Here is a 19,405-nt window from a genome sequence, read left to right as displayed (position 1 = left end):
AGAACTTTAATTAAATGTTAACTTCATTAAATGACTCTTCTGGCATCCTTTTTCATTCTACTTTCAGGTGAAAAGAATCATAGTTTTGGTATTTGGTAAATATTCTCATTCAGGAATCACTGGAGATGATTCAGTGCATTACTTGCAAGAGAAAATATACCAGATAGGAAGCCTTTTGTAGAAATCAAAAGCCATGTCTTGGCTCTTAACTTGTATCCATTTCTTACAAATTTCACCAAGCATTCCAAAATGAATGATGAATATTTGTAGATGCATACACAAACATTAATATTAGAGATAGATTCGGGGGTTTGATTCAGGGCTCCTGCACTGTTTATCAACTATTTTCACCCTCATATTCACTCTTTACTGGACAGTCTTGAGCTTTATCTCCAGCTTAAACAACGCCGTGTGCTCTTACTTTGGAAAGAGGCTCCTTTCATTGTTTTCTGCATATTGAACAATTTGTATTTTCTACTGTATTTTTTTTCCTTGCCTGAGACTCAACTGCCTTATAATTTAGCTGAAGTTCTGTCATTGTTTTTTTTTTTTGTTTGTTTGTTTGTTTGTTTGTCTGTTTGTTTGTTTTTCTTATTCTCTTAAAATTTTAATAAAAATGTTTCTCGGACTACTGGCAAGTTGTTCCAAGGGGGATCGTTTTCTGCAAGGAGACTCTCTTGGCTTCCATCTTGCTCCATTTAGTGCAGTCTCTGTATATCTGAATTGAACACTAATGTATTTCTGCCCGAGACTGTCTGGACAGAATACGTGCATATATGCTGTCAGGCACATACATGGTAGAAATCTCTGGGATCTCTGGATATACAGCAGCCTCAGTGGTGCTGCTGAGGGGTAGTTCCACCCAGGTGGCCCACATGGTTGCAATAAGTGCTTGAATCTTGCCCTGAGAAAGTTCTCAAGTGGAGAAAAATGTCACGTCCAGAAAAATCTGTACATGGGTAACTACCTGGAGTGAAATAGTGAGGTACACAGAAATGTTTTGTCTTGTTTCTGATTCTGTTAGAGTGACTGGAGTTTTATCTATACTTCAGCAGTGTTTCTGAAATAAATGTACAGTTTTCAAAACCTCAGGTGGAGACATCAATGTGTTGGGAACTATTATCTCAATAATAATGTAAAATCTCCTGTGTTCTAAGATTAATATCTACTAGAAAATAGTGTTTGTATGGGTAATCGTTGTTCTACCTTCACTTTAAAGGCAGATTTTCTTCTCTTGACCAAGTCCATTAAAGGAGTTCATTGTGTTCCCAACCTTTTGCCACAGGCTATTATTTTCTTCAGTGGTCTTTCACAGATGTTCATAGGCCTACACTATGAACTGGCTTGATGAAGAAGTGGATATGGCCTTTTTTGGCTTTGCTTGTCTTTTTTTTTTTTTTAATAATACTCAACTTTGTAATGCACTAGCACAACTGAGAAGGTTAGCTGTGGGTCAGAGAGGGCATAAGGAAGCTGGAGATGTGAAAAAAGCTTTTAAACTAGCTCTGATAGCAGAGATTTTTGACATGAAACCTTACTTTGAAAAGACCACTTGTCCTTTCTCCCATGAGCAGACTCATCAGAATTCTAGGGACTATTTTTGTGAATAGGCTTATTTGAAGGCATAAGTAGCACATGTGCCTTTTGATAATTTACTCAATAAATAATTGTAAAACAGTTTAGTTTTGCATATAAAATATTGACTCAGTGGAGAGGCTCATGAATGAATCATGGCAAAAATAAAATAACTGTTGGCCTAGAATAGGGTATGGAAATTAAAAAACTGAAAAACTTTGAGCTGATTTCCCAGTCAAATGAAATAGTGTCTAGAGCATATTTTCCTGCTTCTTAAACTTTGTTTCTGAATGAATCCAGAGTTCTTTCAAGTGTGTATCATGCACAATCCAGGTATCCCACACTTTTTTGGAAGAGTTAAAATCTCAGGGTTCTTCTCTTCTCTCTTCTCCCCCTCCCCAAGTCTTAGTCTATTTATATATTGCACAGCTTGGCATAAAAGCGGTGACCAGCATGTAAGCAAAGAGTTTAATTATCAGTTACTCTTTTTGATGTTAGTTTGGCCGCCAGACAGAAAGAAGTGAATTGCAGTCTGGTTCAAGTATTATATGGGCTAAGCAGGGGGAATTGAGTAAACGTTTTCACTGCACTCTTTCCAGCACTTCTTATTATATTTCTGGCATGAGAGGGAATACATGTATATTTTCTGTAGTTCTGTTGTTGTTATTATTTTGCTTTGGGCTTTATCAATATAGTTTCTGATTATTAACTTGATCTTGGGATGTTGGGAGAAACTGAAACTTTTGTTCATCTTCTGAAGGAATTATGGAGGATTTGGCTGAATCATTATTTGGAGACATAACTCTTGCTCAGTAGAACTTAGTACTTGGTAGGTGGCCATTTGACCAGCATTCAAAAGGTTTTCTGAAGTGAAACACAAAAAAAAATCACCTTAGAATGTAACAATGTACAGAACAAAATGTTTAACTGTTACTTCTGATAGGAGCAGTCCACACTCATTATCAAAATCATTTATCCCTAGCTTTAAATGAGAACTACTGACCTTATTGCATATGCGTATATCAAAGGACACATCTCTACTTTAGAATACATATAATGTAGAAACAAACTGATGCAATGCAGAGGGCATAGCCCTCTGAAGATAAATGTGGTTATAATAAGCCTGAATTTTGGTCTTTACAGGCATTGACAGAGGTTAAGTTGTCTTAAAAATAACCATAACAAGCCAGAAACAACTTTCCCACTGGACTCTAGAACACATTCTTTCAATATTTTGAGCAGCATTTTCTACAAAACTGTGAAGTCTTTGACACTGCTTCCAAATAAGTATTGCTGTAATGCCAAATCTGATGCATAGCATTAGCTGTAATGATTTTTTTCAGAGCAAAACAGTATTTGTGTAGCTGAAGGCAAATTAAAAGCAAATCTTTAAGTTATGTGACCCTATTATTGGTTTAGTTCTTTTAATCTAATTTAGTATGTGAAAGCACTGTGATCACAATGAAAACAACAAAAAAAAAAGCAACAGATAGGGAATCGTGGAATAAGAATCATAGAATGATTGAGGTTGGAAGGGACCTTAAAAATCATGTAATTCCAACTCCCCTGCCATGGGCAGTGACAGCTTCCACTAGACCAGGTTGCTCAAAGCCCTAGCCAACCTGGCAACCCCTCCACAGGTGCTCTGGGCAATTTGTTCCAGTGCCTCACCACCCTCATAATGAATAACTTCTTCCTTATATCCAAATGAAAACTGCAACTTCTTAGTTTAAAACCATTACTCCTTGGATTATCACTACACTCCCTGATAAAGAATTTTTTTCTGTCTTTCCTGTAAGCCTTCTTTACATACTAGAAGACTGTATTAAGGTCTCCCTGAAGCCTTCTCTTCTCTAGGCTAAATAAACTCAATTTTCTCAGTCTTTCTTCATAGAAGAGGCATTCCAACCCTCTGCTCATCTTTTTGGCCCTCCTCTGGACCCGCTGTTTTTGTCTTTCTAATGTTGTATCACAGATCTGACCCATCAGCTTCAAGTATGTAAGAGGCTAACATGTTCATGTCTGAGAAAATTCAGCATCCTTCTTTCAAAAGAAAACAGCCTTAAAATTTGCAAGTATGATCTTCCTGACTTGAGTAGTGGTGAACTGCTTTCAAACCTTCTAAAACTCTGCCTGTAAGCATTTATTTAGAGATTTTTAGATGGCAGATAAAAAGAAGACTACCTTATGGTATTCTTAAGGTCTGAACCAGAAATCACTGAATATAGCTGTAGCTACAGTAGATGAATTTGGTCTTTTGTGGTGTCTTACAGGATGTTTGCACAGGCTTGACTCCTATTCAGAGCAATGGGAGATCAGGTCTCAGGACATGCCAAAAATGAAGAAGCATGTCTGTGTCCTGTGTTTTGCTAGCTTAATAAACTCAGGTTTAAATTTGTCATGCTTCCAAGCAGTCATTGCTTCTCTTTAGATTAAGTCACTTTCTGGCACATAGACAGACTGGGCTTGGGCACAGCAGTCTTAATTATTTTTCTTTTTCAAAACAGTTAAGTCAGAGAACATTGTGCAGTTTTCTTCTTGGCAACTGCTTTTTTTTTTTTTTTTTTTTTTTTTTTTTTTTTCCCATACTGCCAGGATGTTGTTGAACTCCTCTCACTTTCTCTTGGCATGGATGCAGATAGCAACCCTTTGCTTTATAGGTTATAGATCATACATACCACTGAAATATTTAAAAATTACAGAGGAAGTTCCAACTTCATTGAGCTTGGTCAGCTGGTCTTTACTCCAGTGCTGCTTGTTCTTGAACACTTTCTATGCTAATTTGTGGCCATTTTTTAAATCAACATGCAGTTTAGAACAGCTAAGATTGTGGGCAAATTTTTGTCTGCTTTGACCTCTTTGGAGTGCTGTAACAGCTATGCACATTGTTCATTACTATAAATAAGGAAGGAAAAAGAAGACAGATAATCAAAATAAACCCCCTCTCATTATTGTCCCATGTTGTTAGGATATTTTTAGTGATGTTTGCCCTGCTGCCAAGTGCAAGGCATGTTACTTCCCAAACTGGAGGAAACATAAGGGTAAATTGAGTCTCTCGGTGTCCTGTGTTGCTCCAAGGGCATTCTGTTGTTTGCTGACTCAGAAAGAAGTCTTGAAGAAAAGCTTTAAGCCATCTGATTATTTCTGTTTTTTTCAGTCAATATATACTTCCTCACTTCATACTCAGAAACGTTCAAAAAAACCAACAAATTTGAAAATAAAGTAAAACTACCTATTAAAAATGACCTCCAAAATCACTTGGCAGGTGCCACATTATAGGGCAGCTGCACAGTGTTAGGATTATATTTACACCAGAAATATTTAAATTTATCATTTTATAAGCTAAAAACAATGCTGTGGTATAAATGTGGAGTTACTAAACTGATATATGCTGATTCCCATTTTTACTTGTACAAGTTGTCTTCCTAAAATGAAAGAGAATAACATATCTAATTCCATTAATGCCATTCAAGTCAATCTGTCATGATTGCACTCATGTTGTTTGATACTTCATATAGTCTGTTGCTTATGACAACCTTGTAAATGTCAGATATAGTGGCTGTATTCCTTTCACAGAAGAATCTTGAAATTTCCTTTGTTTTGTACTGTTTCTCCAAGTTATGGCATCCCATCATACTGAAGATAATGTTGTATGTGTATCAAATTAAAGTGCTTTTGTTTGGTTCTCCCTTTTAGGATTGCACATCTCCTTCCTAAAGGATAAGCTGGGTCTGTTGGACCTAAGAAAATATAGGCACTCATGTAAGGCAACACTGAAATAGGTATGACCACACTGCCCACTTTCCTGTGTGAGAGCCTAGGAATGTGAAGTTATCTGTAGCTGTGATGGTGTGAAAACAGCAGCAGGAACCATACTCATGGGAAAAAAAAAAAAAAAAAAAAAAAAAAGAACCATTAGTTCTTTCAGATGAGCTGGAAATTTGACTGTGGAGGCTTCTAACATTGCCCCATGGCATGGCTCTCCACATTGGATTCAGTGCTTTCACTCTGTCCTATGGCAGGAGCAGGCTAGCCCTAAGAGTTAGTTTCTGGAACACAAAATTTCAGCTTTGCATGTGCCACTGAATGGACTTGAGCTCAGCTCTACAAGCTTGACTTTTTGTTATTAATTTCTTTCAGAGTAGATTTTTTTTTCTCTCCCTGTTACCAGAAATCCCAGGCCTGCAAAAATCAAATTTTAACCATTTTCTGTTAGGAATAATTTAAATCAGGAGTGCTAAGCCTGGGTAAAATTTTCTTAGTGTAAGTGAAGTCATAGTCAATCTCAAAATGGGGTTATGCCCAGCCTTTCAGAGGAGTCTTTCTTTTATTAGACATATTATAATGCAACAACGTGGTCTGAGTGCTCTATGTGTAACTGTCTTATGTCCAGCAGTCTTCTGTCTTATTCTCTGGCTTGTGATATGTTTCAAACTGTGTTACCTTTTATCTAAATTTAGTCTCATTTTAATGATTTTTATTTTTTCTTTGTGAGTTCTTGAGCTCTCTGAAGTTTTTGGTATTTTGTAACGTTTGGAATCACTCCTAACAGTACTCTGGAATGATCAATGAGTTTCATCTATGTTTAGTTTACTTCTTTCAGTGTGATTCATGAAGATGTTGGGCTGAGTACTAACACATATTTATCAACATCTACAATGAACTGCTCTTCAGAGCAGAAACTGTTTTTTCAAACCAGCTGTACAGCCTGCGCATTTGTCAAAAATATTTATTCTTTCTAAAAATCCAGCGCTAAGTATGCAAGTAAGCCTTCCTGCTTTAACAGAAATTCAAGATTATTCATCTGTAAAGATATTAGAGGATGTTGTCAGTATGTTCACATTGATCTCATTTCCATGTCTCTCACCAATTGAATCTAGGAGGACTTACGAAGCAAAGAATGATGGCTTATATGGATAAGCTTTTAAAGAACTAAATCCTTTCTAACATTTTCTGCTAAACATTTGGGTGAAACACTGTTACATTTGATGGAAGCAAGAGATATTTAACTGATTTCAGTTCAGAGATATAAAAGGTGCAGTCTTTCCTGAGCAGATCTAGAGTACGTATTATAATGATGCAGGACTATCTTTAACTTCTTGGAAGAGAGTGCCTTGAATTGCTTGAATTGCCCACTTCATTTGATGGTACTGACTCCAAGATGCTCAGGGTTTTCATCCACATCTTTGACAATTACAATTTAACTTTCAGGAATTTTTAAGAAACTGCAAAATACACTTGAAAATGATCCCCTTGACAAATTTATTTATTTATTTATTTATTTCCCTCTTCTTTTTCAGAAAGTATTTTGGAGAAAAAATAGGACTTTATTTTGCATGGCTGGGCTTATACACAGAATTCCTCATTCCATCTTCAGTAGTTGGGATTTTTGTATTTCTTTACGGATGTATAACCATAGAGAGTGACATTCCTAGGTAAGCACTGAGATCAATATTTTGCTACTTGAGAATTATAAGACTGCTTTCTGGTCATAATCCTTAGTGAGAATAATTGCTTTTAACATGTCTGATTAGCAGTGATGCAGTATTCACAACCTTTTGAAAATGCAGCACATTTAGCATGTTTGATATCCACAGAATTCATCTTCTTGGCAATTACAAAAAATGTTATGCACTGTGTGTCCTTAGGATGTTTTACTAGTTATACTACATAACAAAACTCACTCTGCTCTGTCTGGTCCAGCCTCACCTGGAGTACTGTGTGCAGTTTTGAGCACCACAATGTAAGAAGGACATAAAACTATTAGGGAGTGTCCAAAGAGGACCAGCAAAGATGGTGAAGGGTCTAGAGGGCAAAACATATGAGGAGCAGCTGAGGTCCCTTGGTTTGTTCAGCCCAGAGCAGAGCAGACTGAGGGGAGGCCTCATGGTGGCCTGCAGCTCCCTCATGAGGGGAGCGGAGGGGCAGGTGCTGAGCACTGCTCTCTGGGAACAGCGACAGGACTTGAGGAAACATCATGGAGCTGGAACAGGGGAGGGTCAGAATGGGTGTTAGGAAAAGATTCTTCACCGAGAGGGTGGTCGAGCACTGGAACAGGCTCCCCAGGGCAGTGGTCATGGCACCAAGCCTACCAGAGCTGAAGAAGCATTTGGACAACACTATGATTTTGGATTGATTTTTAGGTAGTCCTGTGTGGATCCAGGACCTGGACTTGATCCTTTTGGGTCCCTTCCAACTCAGGATATTTTGTGTTTCTATGAAAACTGTCAGTTTGGCCCAGTAAAGTCTGCTTCTCAGCGAAAAAAAGGGCGCTTCTGTACTGTCTGGGGGTGACTCCTGGTAGAGACAGGGTACTGACTTAGCGGAACTGCTGGTCACATTCATTGTGGCAGTTCTGGCATTCTTTCAAACTGGTGACTTTTAAAGCAGATCACTCAACAGTAGAACATTATTGCTGATAAGTAAATGATGAATGACAACACAGAGGAGTTAACATTTGTTTTCATAGCTTGGTCTGAATGAATTATGATGAGCTGTACTTGTCTGTAGAAAAGTTTGTGGTAACATTTAAACTGAAGAGAGATTTATGGAAAGATGTATCTGCAGCACCCTCTACTGCTTTTAAAAATAGAAGAGATCGTTAACTGTATGATAGCTGGAAACAGCTGTGTGCATTTCAAATGATGTTAAACATTGATATTACAGTTTAAGTAGCTCTTTTTCATTTGGAGTCATAGAAAAAATGCTATTTCATGGCAGCCGATATAGAAACGACTATAATCACAACACACCTGCTATCAATGAAGCAATGTTGCAAGTTTTTTCTTAGATAACATTCTTGACAAGGATAATTGAGCTTAGCACAGGTCAGTTCACCTGAGACCATGCAGCTATGAAGATCTTTCATGTATAAGCCTTATGAAAAAAATTAAAACATACTCAGGAGTGCCAAGTGGGATTTGGTTTGTTAAAGAGATAGTGATAATGAGTTTTAAAAGCTTTTTAGATACTGATTAAATACATAGCAAATTAGACTAGGAATTAAAATAATGACTTTAAAGAAAAGATTTAAAAATCTGTAAGAAAGTCTTTTATCTCATGTTTTCTAGAGGATAAATGCATAAATGCATAAATGCAAAGTGAGGAGGGAGAGGAAATACTGCTTAGCATCTGAATATGTAAGGCAGTAAGATTTATAGTTTTCACAAGATTTATGGCTTTTCATTTCATTTCATTTATTTATTTATTTATTATTAATTTGAAAATTAGGTTAGCACTCTGTCCTGGAAGTCCTGTCCTGGAGTTATTCAGTCAAAGAATACCACATCTGCACTCAGCAGTGGAGGAAACTTTAGAATCTTGAAATGTAAAAAGATCTCATTTTCTAAATCCACTATGTATACACACACAGTATCTGAATACCCTTAGAATATATCAATTTGTGTGCCTAAAATAACTAACTGCTCATGCCTGAAGAACTTCTGTCAAAACCTTGTGGCAGATGGTGGTAAACACCAGAATTTGTGTTAAGCCCTATCATGGGTAAACACCATTGCTTTAAAAATATCCCATACAATAAAATGCAGAGTACAGATGAATCTCAAAACAAAAGTGAGATATAATATTTTTACTAAGAATGAGACTCTTGGATGGTGTCTTTTAAATTCAGTGTGTGTATGTCAGTTTATGTTAAAACTTAGCATGTCTTCCTTGCAAAGGTGTTGCAGATTTAATCCGTCTATGACACAGAACAACTAACATGCCTGGGTGCTGGATCTGGCTTTTATGAAGGTACTTGGCCAGTTGCAATGCACAAAACATTATGGTATTTCACATGGATTTTTGTGCTGTCATATTAAAAATGTGTATTTCGTCAAGGGCATATCAGATTTTATACTGTAGGATTTCCTTTGCAGCCACTTCAGAATTCTTTTTCATGCATTTTAATCTGATCTTTACCGAATCCTGTAACTGAATGTAGAAATGGCAAATTCCACTTTGATTGTGTTTAATTATCTTCTTTTAGTATGGTTAACCTCAATCTTTAGTGATGCAGTCTTCACAAATTCACTAATACAGTGTAGATTGATTGATTAAATTGATTGCTGTTTTGCATTACTTTTCTGTTGGTAAGGTGCCTATGGGTATTTTAATGTTCCAGCACTTCGCAATGTTTCTCAAAGAGTTCTCATAGCTGATAGGCTTCTTTTCCCTGTAACTGCAAGCCATATGTGTTGCAGATAGCTTTTAACAGCTGAGTTGCTGCTTGGTAACAGTACTGTATACCCCCTTTTCTGAGTAGTAATACTCATGTACTTACCATTCACAGTAAAGAAATGTGTGACCAACGTAATGCCTTCACCATGTGCCCTCTGTGTGACAAGTTCTGTGATTACTGGAATCTCAGCTCTGCATGTGCTACAGCTCGAGCTAGCCACTTATTTGACAACCCTGCCACAGTCTTCTTCTCCATCTTCATGGCTCTCTGGGGTAAGTATGTCTTTCCAAAGTTTGATTTTTGGACTGTTGGTAGAAATGAAAGCTGTGATGAATAGTAGTAAAATGTAGTAGCCCTACATATAAGAGTATTAATAGACTGAATGTGATGCATATGTCTTTATGAAGCTGGCAAGCCTCAGACGGCTACTCTCTGTGCTGAGACTGCGGAAAGCAATATTACAAGGCTTTCTGCTGTCAACAGAAAGCTTTGGAATAAGTGGAGAGCAGTTGGGTAGTCCAGGGAAGAAAACTGTCCTTTCTCCCTTTACTTCCTTGTTTAATATCACTTCTAATCTTGTCATGTTTTCCCTCATTTCCTATTGAAGTGGCAAGTCCTTTTAACCCCTTCTGCATTTGGAGGCTGGAATTTGTTTGGGGTTTGGTATGGTACAGCAGTCTGTTTTACAACTTCCATGTGGGGCCACTTAGTCACTTAAATTAATCAAAACTTTACATGATTCTGAGAACAATGGCAATATTTATTATTATTATTAATTATTATTATTATTATTATTAGTAGTAGTAGTAGTCTTTTAGGGTATTCTGTTTAGACAAGCTTGGTTTTCTTTAATGGCAAGAATACCCTACCTCAATGAGGATCTCAAAACACTTCATAAACACTAATGAACGCATTTTAGTATTGTTCTTACTGTTTCTGACCTCACCTCAGCCCTGAAAATGTTCTTACATGTCTCATAGCTGGTGCTATGTCCTCATTCACTCTAGATGTTGTTTATTGTGAAAGTTACAGGTGTGATTGCTACTGTAAAATGATTTTTGATTTCCCTGTTCATTGCTTACAAATGGAAATTTTCATTCTTAATACGAAATGAAATAAGTGTATTATTATACTATAGACATCTCTCAGCAATCTGGTTTACACTGCAATCCTATTTAAATTTCACAGCTTGTTTTAGAAAAGAGTGACAGTTTGGTGTTGGGTATGGATAGCATAGTTATTTTTAGGAATTTGCATACAGAACAGATAATGTAGAGAATAAGTTTTTGTTTACCACTTCCTGGAAATTATTCAGCAACTACTTTGACTCAGTGAAAAGGCAAAAAATGATGAATTCACAGACTCTCTCAATGTCTTATTTTCCTACTTCAGATTGCTACCAATTGCAGAGTAGATTGGCAAATAAAGGGCCACACTTTACCTGCTGTCATGCAGCTTGTGATGCACTGATTTGTCCAAGTTTCAGTGTAGCTGTTTGGGCATCTTGTGTACACAATTAATTTATACTTAACTGAACAATTCATTTATACATAACTGAATAGCATTTTCCCAACACCAAATCTTTACTGTAAACTTGCATCCATACCAATAAGTATTTTCATCCAGCTTCATCCAAAACAATTATACTTATGTCAACAATACAATATGCAAAACAAAATTCATATATCCTTGATATTGTTAATATATCCTTGCACTAAGATTAGTAGAATCTAAAGAAACAGAAAGGAACAAAAACATCCATGTACACTGTTTGTTTATTTATGTATATATTTTAAAGCATTTAAGAATACTAAAATTATTTCTGAGCTGTAGTCTCATAAAAACAGTCTTTCACACAGATTTGAAAAGTCTGTTTTAGGGACCATGATAACTGAGCTTGCCAGCACAAGAAAATATAGCCCATCATATATAAAGAACAGCGAAGTGAAATAGTGAAATCAGTATCCTTTACTAACTTTGTCCAGCTTGCCTATTAAGTATTAGAGTACATCTAAATTTGCTTCCTTAGTGTAGTGGTTATATCTAGATCTTATTCTAATGAATGACACCTCATTCACACACCTAATCAACTTGTTTCACGTTATCTTGAATAAATGTTGCTTTTATACTTTTTTGTCAGAAATAGCACAGTAAAGTGGAAATTGGCATGTCTTATGACTTACAGTTGGATACTTAAAAGAGCAAAGTAAGGTAATTTGAGCTGGCTTCATTTTGTGATGATGCTGGACACAAGAAATCTTTCATCTCTCTTGCTTTCTGCCATTCTGAGAAAGCAGATGACTTACTATGGCCAGTTTGTTGAGAGGAATCATGCTTTTTCTACCTGATCTTGACACCTTATAAATTATCATTGTGATTCTAGCAATTCTATTAGCAAATGAACATATTAACAAAATACAGAGTCATGCCAAATAACTATGCCAAAGTCATGCCAAATAACTGATAATAATTTCATCGGTGTTCTGGGATGCTGATTTTCCTCTGTCAGATGTGTTTATGGGAAGGACAGTTGAATATAATGGAGCTGTTTTTCCTGCTGGTATAAGTCAGTGCAAATTTCCTGATTTCAGAAATGCTATTACACTGTGTACTGGTTATGTATCTAGCCAAATTAGTTTTTATAAATCTAAAAATGGAAATGTCTTTTTGAGAAATTGGAAAAAATCAAATGAGTAATAGCACTCTATAAAATAACCAAATGTTTTTGTATTTAGGATATCTTAAAACCCTTGAGTTTTCAAAACATTCTAAATATAGCTTTTGAATGTTATCTCTTCTGTAAGGAAGGAGCAAAGGTAACAACCTAATTGCTGAATGTCTCGATTTACTTCCAATGTACTGCCAGTCCCATGTTTAAATGGTATTTATTTCTTAAATAATGGGGAGATGCCAGTGCAGAAAATATTTGCTCACAGTTAACTATGGGAATAGATGCTCTCTAGCAAGAGGCAGATTGTTTTAATAGCACTATAACTCTTCCCGGCGTTATCATGTAGCTTATATCAAGTGTACATGCAGTTGAAGGAAGCTGGATCTGATTCTTCACTGTTCTGTATCTTGTGGAATTATCTACAATATATTCAAAGTGATGAAAATATGTCTGTGATCAAACAACCATTTTCACAATCCCATTTACACCAACTGAAAAGGTGAAATGGAGCATAAGAAAATAGAAAACAGTGCTCACAGTTGTTTATGGGTATAGCTTAATTGATATATATACATATATTATTTCATATATACTGGTATAAGACTGGAATAGTTTTCTGAAAATAGGTGTCCACAAGTCAAGAGTAAGAAGTGTTATTTCTAATAGATCCAAAAGTCCATAAACCATGAGGTGCTAGGCAAAGAGCTATCTAGAGGAAACAGCAATTATGAGAGGAAGGTCAGGAGACTGTAAATACAAGACAACAGTACAACATCCGTTCCTTCATATTAATGTAAAATGAAAAGAAGGAGACTGAACCGCTGGCCAATCCCTTAGGGCAAAATCACTGTTTTTGCAGCGCAAAACCATTCAACTGTCCCCCTATAATATATTTCAAAATAACATTATGTTCTACAAATTTCAAGAGCAGGCTACACCTACTTTCTTCACGTTTCCAACTGATTAGAAACACTAAAACAAGCAACTCACTTTGGCTAATTAAGGTGTTAAATACTAATATTTAGACCTAGATTTTGTTTTATTATATGATTTGTAATCATGAGTTATAGAATGACTTATGGTAAATTAAGAGAGACAACATTTTTGGGGTGGATATCAGCAGATTAGGGTTCAGTTCCAGTCCCTGACAAGAACTTTCCAGTGGTTTCGGGCAATCTATTTTGCCTCTTTTCGTATTTTGTTTGTAAAGAGACAGTAATTACTGTTTCCATGCTCTTCCTACGTTCTTTCTTTATAATTAGGTTGTTGGCTGTTTCTTAGCATGTATTTATAATGAAACTAGCATAAAAGGATTCAAATAGCTGATGGTGCTTACAAGTAACACAAACATTCACAATAGTCCATTGGATTTATAATTTTATTTTTTATTTTTTATTTTTATTTTTAAAGCTACTATGTTTCTTGAACAGTGGAAGCGTTTACAGATGAGACTGAGTTACTTCTGGGATCTAACTGGACTGGAGGAAGAAGAAGTAAGTTTCTTCTCCCTGTGCTAATTTACTGTATAAATTATTCTAAATCCGAAGATATGCACTGATAATTATATTTCTCATGTGTGTTCTCCTGTCTGATACAATTCATAGCTTTGTTTTTATTTATTTATTTATTTATTTACTTAAGACCATAACTAATACAGTTTTGAGTACCAATGTATCCTTTTGGAAATCATTACGCACATCCCAGCACTCTAATTTTACCAATTAATATTGAAAAGAATTATGAGATGCCAGCAAGTCATTCTTTGCTGAAAATGCCTATATGCCAGTGCACAGAATGGAATCATTAAATGATGGTAATACCTCAAACAGAATGTAGAGTGTGAATAAATGAGAACAAAACTAAGACGAAGTCATGAACCTCATGCTGTAGCACGATGATGATATTATTCCACTTTTGTCTATTCCTCAGATGATAATTATTTGATAAAACTAAAAAATAACACAAACCAGACAGTAGAGCCCAGTATTCTTTTTCTTCCATCACTGTCCCAAAATGCAGCTTTAGCATTGTCTTTAACATAATGGGGACCTCCAAAGTATTCCTTCACTTGATTAAGTAACTACCACCTGCCTTATTTTGCATTTGGCCTCAAAGTTTTCACTACTGTCTATCCATTGATGAAGTGGATAATGCTCATAGTATAAACCAGTACTCACAGTTTTTAAGGTATGATAAAACTGAGTGCATCAACACAACAAAATTTGCTGCTTGCCCTGTGTGGAATGTAATACTGCTAGCTCAGAGTATGGCAAGATTGTACTGATTGCAGTATAAACTGAGAAGAATCACAGAAGAAGAAGGAGAACAAATTTTTTTCAGTTCTGCAGTATTCTTGATGAACCCTGCAGATTGTAGTACATTTCAAGTTAATAATTTGTAGTAAAAAATCGTAAGGTTTTGCTCAGTATTTGCAAAATGGATCTACAGATTTGTGAGGTCCTGTGATGAAGAGCTCTGAAGTGTTAAAGGTTTGTGTACAGGAACTATGGGATCAACAAGAATCCTTTGTTTATGACAAGTGAGGGAGTACCAGACGCATCTCAGCACAAGCTGAAGAATTAGGAATGTAGAATCATAAAAATAAGGCTGGAATGGACCTTGAGGGGCCTTCCCTTGTGCACAGTAGGATCAACTCTTCTTAAGTCATTATGAAAAGATGTTTGTCTAATTTTTTCTTAAAGAAATCCATCAGTGAATGTTTCACTTCCTCCCTAGGCAATCTATTCTAATACTACTGATAGAAATTCTATTCATACTGATAATAAGCTTTTCCTAATGTCTAACTTTCGTCATTGCTAAATGTTTGTTTTCTCTTGTTCTTTCATTCAAAGATAAAGGGAGGAGACTACCCAATCTGTTTTTCAGCAAAATTCAACTTACTATCATATTTCTCCATCCACTCTAGTTTTTTAGATGAACTGGCCTCTCTGGTCTTTCAGTCTTTTTTCTTAAATCTTATATTCTAGATGTATTTTTTGTTGTTCTGTCCCTTCTGGACACTTTCTGTCTGATTTAGCTCTTTTGTGAAAAGTAATGCTCAAAATGCACATTACTTGAACTGACATCATACTTAAACTAAAAGTGCTGCATAATATTATCTTGCCACCTCTTGGTACTTCAGCAGGTTTTATCAGGTTTTGTTCACCTTTTATCTGGTAGACTCATGAAAATGTGGATAAATTTCCCCTTAAGACAGATATTGGCATTGTTTTTCATCAGTGTGATAATCATTTCAGGTAGTGAAGCCTTTACAGTTGCTGAATATCATTCTGGAAAATGGAAAATTGTCTCTGATCAGGTTAGACTAGAGGGAAGTAGCAGTGGAACACTTAAGATCACTTAATAGAGCAAAAAAGTTGAAGAGCTGATAAGTATATCATGAAAATTATATTGAAATAGATGTGTACAGTGTAAATTTGTGGACTCTTGATTACAAAAAAAAATCAGTAAAATTACTTTCTCTAAATACACTGGGCCAAGTCTTGTATTCAAAAGAGTCACACGAAAGATTAATTTAGTGCAGTTATTTGTAAATATCTTGGCAACAGCAGTCTGAGAAAGCAGACTCCCTGAGGCTTGGATGCATATTTGCAGCTGGCAGCTGTACAGGCTTAGAGCCTGTTGTGTCTATATCTCAAATCCACAGAAATAATAGGTAGCATTGGGTACTAGACTGTAAAATAGATAATTGGCCTGAAAAGTAATTGAATGACTGATAACTAAGTAGGAGAGGGAAAGAAAAGAAATAAACAAGAAGACTAGAACCATGAAAACAGACAAAACCTTGGAAATATCATAAAGAAGTGCTCAGCATGTCACGCCATAGATATGTGTTTGTGTAATCCAATCAAACAGGTTCTGCCTTTTTTTTTTTTTTTTTCCCCAGTTTGTGTAATAAGGGATATAGCCATCAATGAAGCAGGGAAAGAGGTATGACTATACTCTCTTTTAGTTGTGAAAGAAAGAGTGAAGAAATACTGAAGAACTCTAATTAATGATGTAGGGAGTTGAAACTACTGGCTTCCCATGAATCTTCAGAAATTGTATTTCTAGAACCCAGTATGTTCCTGTTTTAGGTGGAACAGATTTTACCAAAAGTCACGTGTAAAACCAGAATGGAAAGGCAATTATAATAGATGAAATCTTACAATCTGGTGCAGAGCTTGGAAAAATGAATGTCAGACAACAAAGTCCACACTAACTGAAATGCCAATGACTGAAGGCCTTATTGTTGTTCAAATAGTCATGATATTACACTGTTTCAGTACAGCTAGGAACTTAGGTGTCTGTTTTTGTTAGAAATATGTCTGATAAATTACAATTTTAAGTTTAAAACCTGTGTTCTGTCAAATGCTCTCTCTCTTTTTGTGAACTCCAGTTTCCTTGTCTATTTCCTCTTGCTTTTTAATGACTCTTTAAAAGTTTTTATTGAACCCTTATGAAAAACTTTAAGATACACTGTGGATTATCATGGGGTCGAGTTAAGGTAATAAGGAAGGTAGAAGAGAATTAATTAACAAGTAGTCTTGCTGACATTAAATACGTTTTCTTCTTGTTACTGGATCATGGGTTAACTTCATCTTCTCTACTAAATTTTCATAGTTTTTGATGACCTGATTGATTTGATGTTTTAAGCTCGTCTTCCACCTTGCAAGTTATAGGAGCAAACTCCTTTTCTGAACTTCTAATACTGTCTAGTAAAACAGGCAGTATAAGGCATTTTTGTTTGCTTAAAAGGAGAGTGAAACACAGACTCTAATACAATAGCTGTGTATTCACAATATTGCCCCCCTGGGAAAAATGGTAAGTGATAGTTAGGGGGAAATGAGTAGCTACAATATTTTGTATTGTCTCAAATCTCTCCTTTCATCCTCACTACTTCTCAAGTTTCTTGTACCAATGAGACCTATGTTTTGGGTTACTTTCTCCAGATGTATTATCTCACATTTTTCCTGTTCCTATTCTGATTTTCCTGTTGGGCCCCTGTTTCCAAGTCTTTTTGGTCTCTTTATATTATTTTCTTTTTTTGGGGATTTGTCACTCCTCCCAGTGATTCCTCTGCCATCTTCATTAAATTGCTGTTAACACTGATTATTTAATGATGCTAAAATAATCACACCAGCCCTGATCTTCTGGACAAGTTCCTTCAACATTAGATTTAATAGTGTTATGCTTAGAAGGCTGAGAGTTTTAATAGAACAGTTGGGGAAGGAATGTTGAAAAACTGATGTTATCCCTCAGGACTGAGAGGAAAGTATTTAGTACCAGCTGTTGCACCATTGAAAAATTATGTATGAAGACACACTTTAAACATCTTTTAATTTGTAAACTAGAAGAAACAAAGCAGGTGATATCTCCTTTGTTTGCAAAGAAGTTAGTAAAGATATATGATTATATATATATATTTTTAAATTCCAAGACTGTTGATCCATAGAAGTGCCACAGTATGCTGGAACTCTAGTTCATTTTCCTCTTTTGTTTCTCTTCTAACAGACATACCAACATGTTCTCATTTCTTTTATTAATTTTCTGTTTTAATGAATTCCTGTGTTCTTTCCAGAACTGTCTTGTCTAGAACCCTCAAAGATCTTTGCTTTTATATAGGTGGACTTGAATCCTCAGGATGTTATGATGGGCCACTCAAAGGCTGGGTCACTAAGGGTGGCATACATTCTTTCTTCCTGTGGTCTCCTGAGTTCGGAGAGGAGGCTATCATGTCCACCTTTCCCTGTGTAAGTGCAAAGGTAGGCAGTTGCTTGGAGTAGGAACCAGTGGAGCAGCAGCTGGAATGGGGTTGGAAGACCTACACTCATTGTTGATCAGGGTATGGTCATAAAATATGTAATAGAAAATAAGAACTACTGCTAGAGGAAAGGTGTGACAGGCAGGAAAATCCTACTTTCCAATAGTTCTCTGTCTTGACCTACTGCATCCTGTATCTTAATCCAGCACTGACTATACCTGCCTTTAATAATAGGGACCATTTCTATGCCTTTCCTTCCTCTTCTCCTCTTTCACAATGACACAGAAGGTAAATGTGGGTTATCAGGGTTTGTTAGCAATGTGCTTCTTGTAGATTAGGTAAGCATCAGAGGCAGGTGGCTTTGTGGAAGAAGGATGTGGAATGAGGGTAGCGGATCTTGTACTGCAAGGGAATGTGTGTTCTGAGGGAGATGGATATGAGGAGGTGTAGAGTGGACCTTCTCCACTCTCAGAGTCTCACAAGTTCTTACTGCAATTTTCAGGTCTCCCAAAGCCATGGTTCTCCCCCTCCCCATTTTATCCTCATGCAATGGTATCTCTCAGACACCATCATTTATTTTTCTCAGCCCCATTGTTCCTCCACTCTGTCCTGCTCTGTTGCACCTGATGATCAGTTGCAACTGCAGAGTAGAATGGAAACAGGAAGGTGAGATCTAAAAAGCCAGTGCTGTTTTACTGATTTAAAGTCAAAATACAAGTTTAGAAAAAGTGTTTATGTTTCCTAAATATTAATTATAGACATGCTATATGTTTTTGAAAGTAATGAATAAAGCAAGATTATTCAAAATTTTCTTAACAAAAAAATGTGTGATGAAGATGCCTTGGGCTGATCCAGTGTTAGATAAATTAGCCACAGTGGCAGCTTTCAAGATTAATCTACTATTGGGGTTAACAGGGTAATTAGAGTCCAGTCCTCTCTGAAGTGGATGCTCCAGCAAAATCAGCACCACATTACTATGTTTTTTTTTTTTTTTTTTTTTTTCCTTCCTGGAAAAGTACTTTTTATTTGTAAGGGGATGAGCTTTTTTTGCTTTAAGCTTAAAATGCATTTTAAGTTTTAAATTTACTCTAATCCTTATGTAAGAGTGGAGGCTTCAATTTTTTTAACCCCAGCTGCATATGTAGATTTTGTGGAAATGTATGAAGAAACTCTTGTTTCAAAGAACTAGAAAAATGTCATTGTCATGTCTAAATGT

The 19,405-nt window shown here is 36.1% G+C and overlaps 1 protein-coding gene across 1 annotated transcript in view; it reads left to right on the top strand.

The window, feature by feature from the left end:
* ANO2 (anoctamin 2) overlaps positions 1 to 19,405 on the top strand; it is a gene marked incomplete at both ends in the record, with an annotated part of 184,700 nt that overhangs the window by 53,477 nt on the left and 111,818 nt on the right. Inside the window, 3 exons of the mRNA XM_084296494.1 lie at positions 6,876 to 7,010; positions 9,866 to 10,026; positions 13,836 to 13,918. Of these exons, the coding sequence (XP_084152620.1) occupies positions 6,876 to 7,010; positions 9,866 to 10,026; positions 13,836 to 13,918 (379 nt within the window). The remainder of the gene's footprint in view (positions 1 to 6,875; positions 7,011 to 9,865; positions 10,027 to 13,835; positions 13,919 to 19,405) is intronic.

Source organism: Netta rufina, assembly GCF_964035555.1.
Source record: "Netta rufina genome assembly, chromosome: 1".
Classification (NCBI taxonomy): Eukaryota; Metazoa; Chordata; class Aves; order Anseriformes; family Anatidae; genus Netta; species Netta rufina.
The sequence above is the reverse complement of the archived record's forward strand: the minus strand, read 5'-3'. Positions and strand labels throughout refer to the sequence as shown.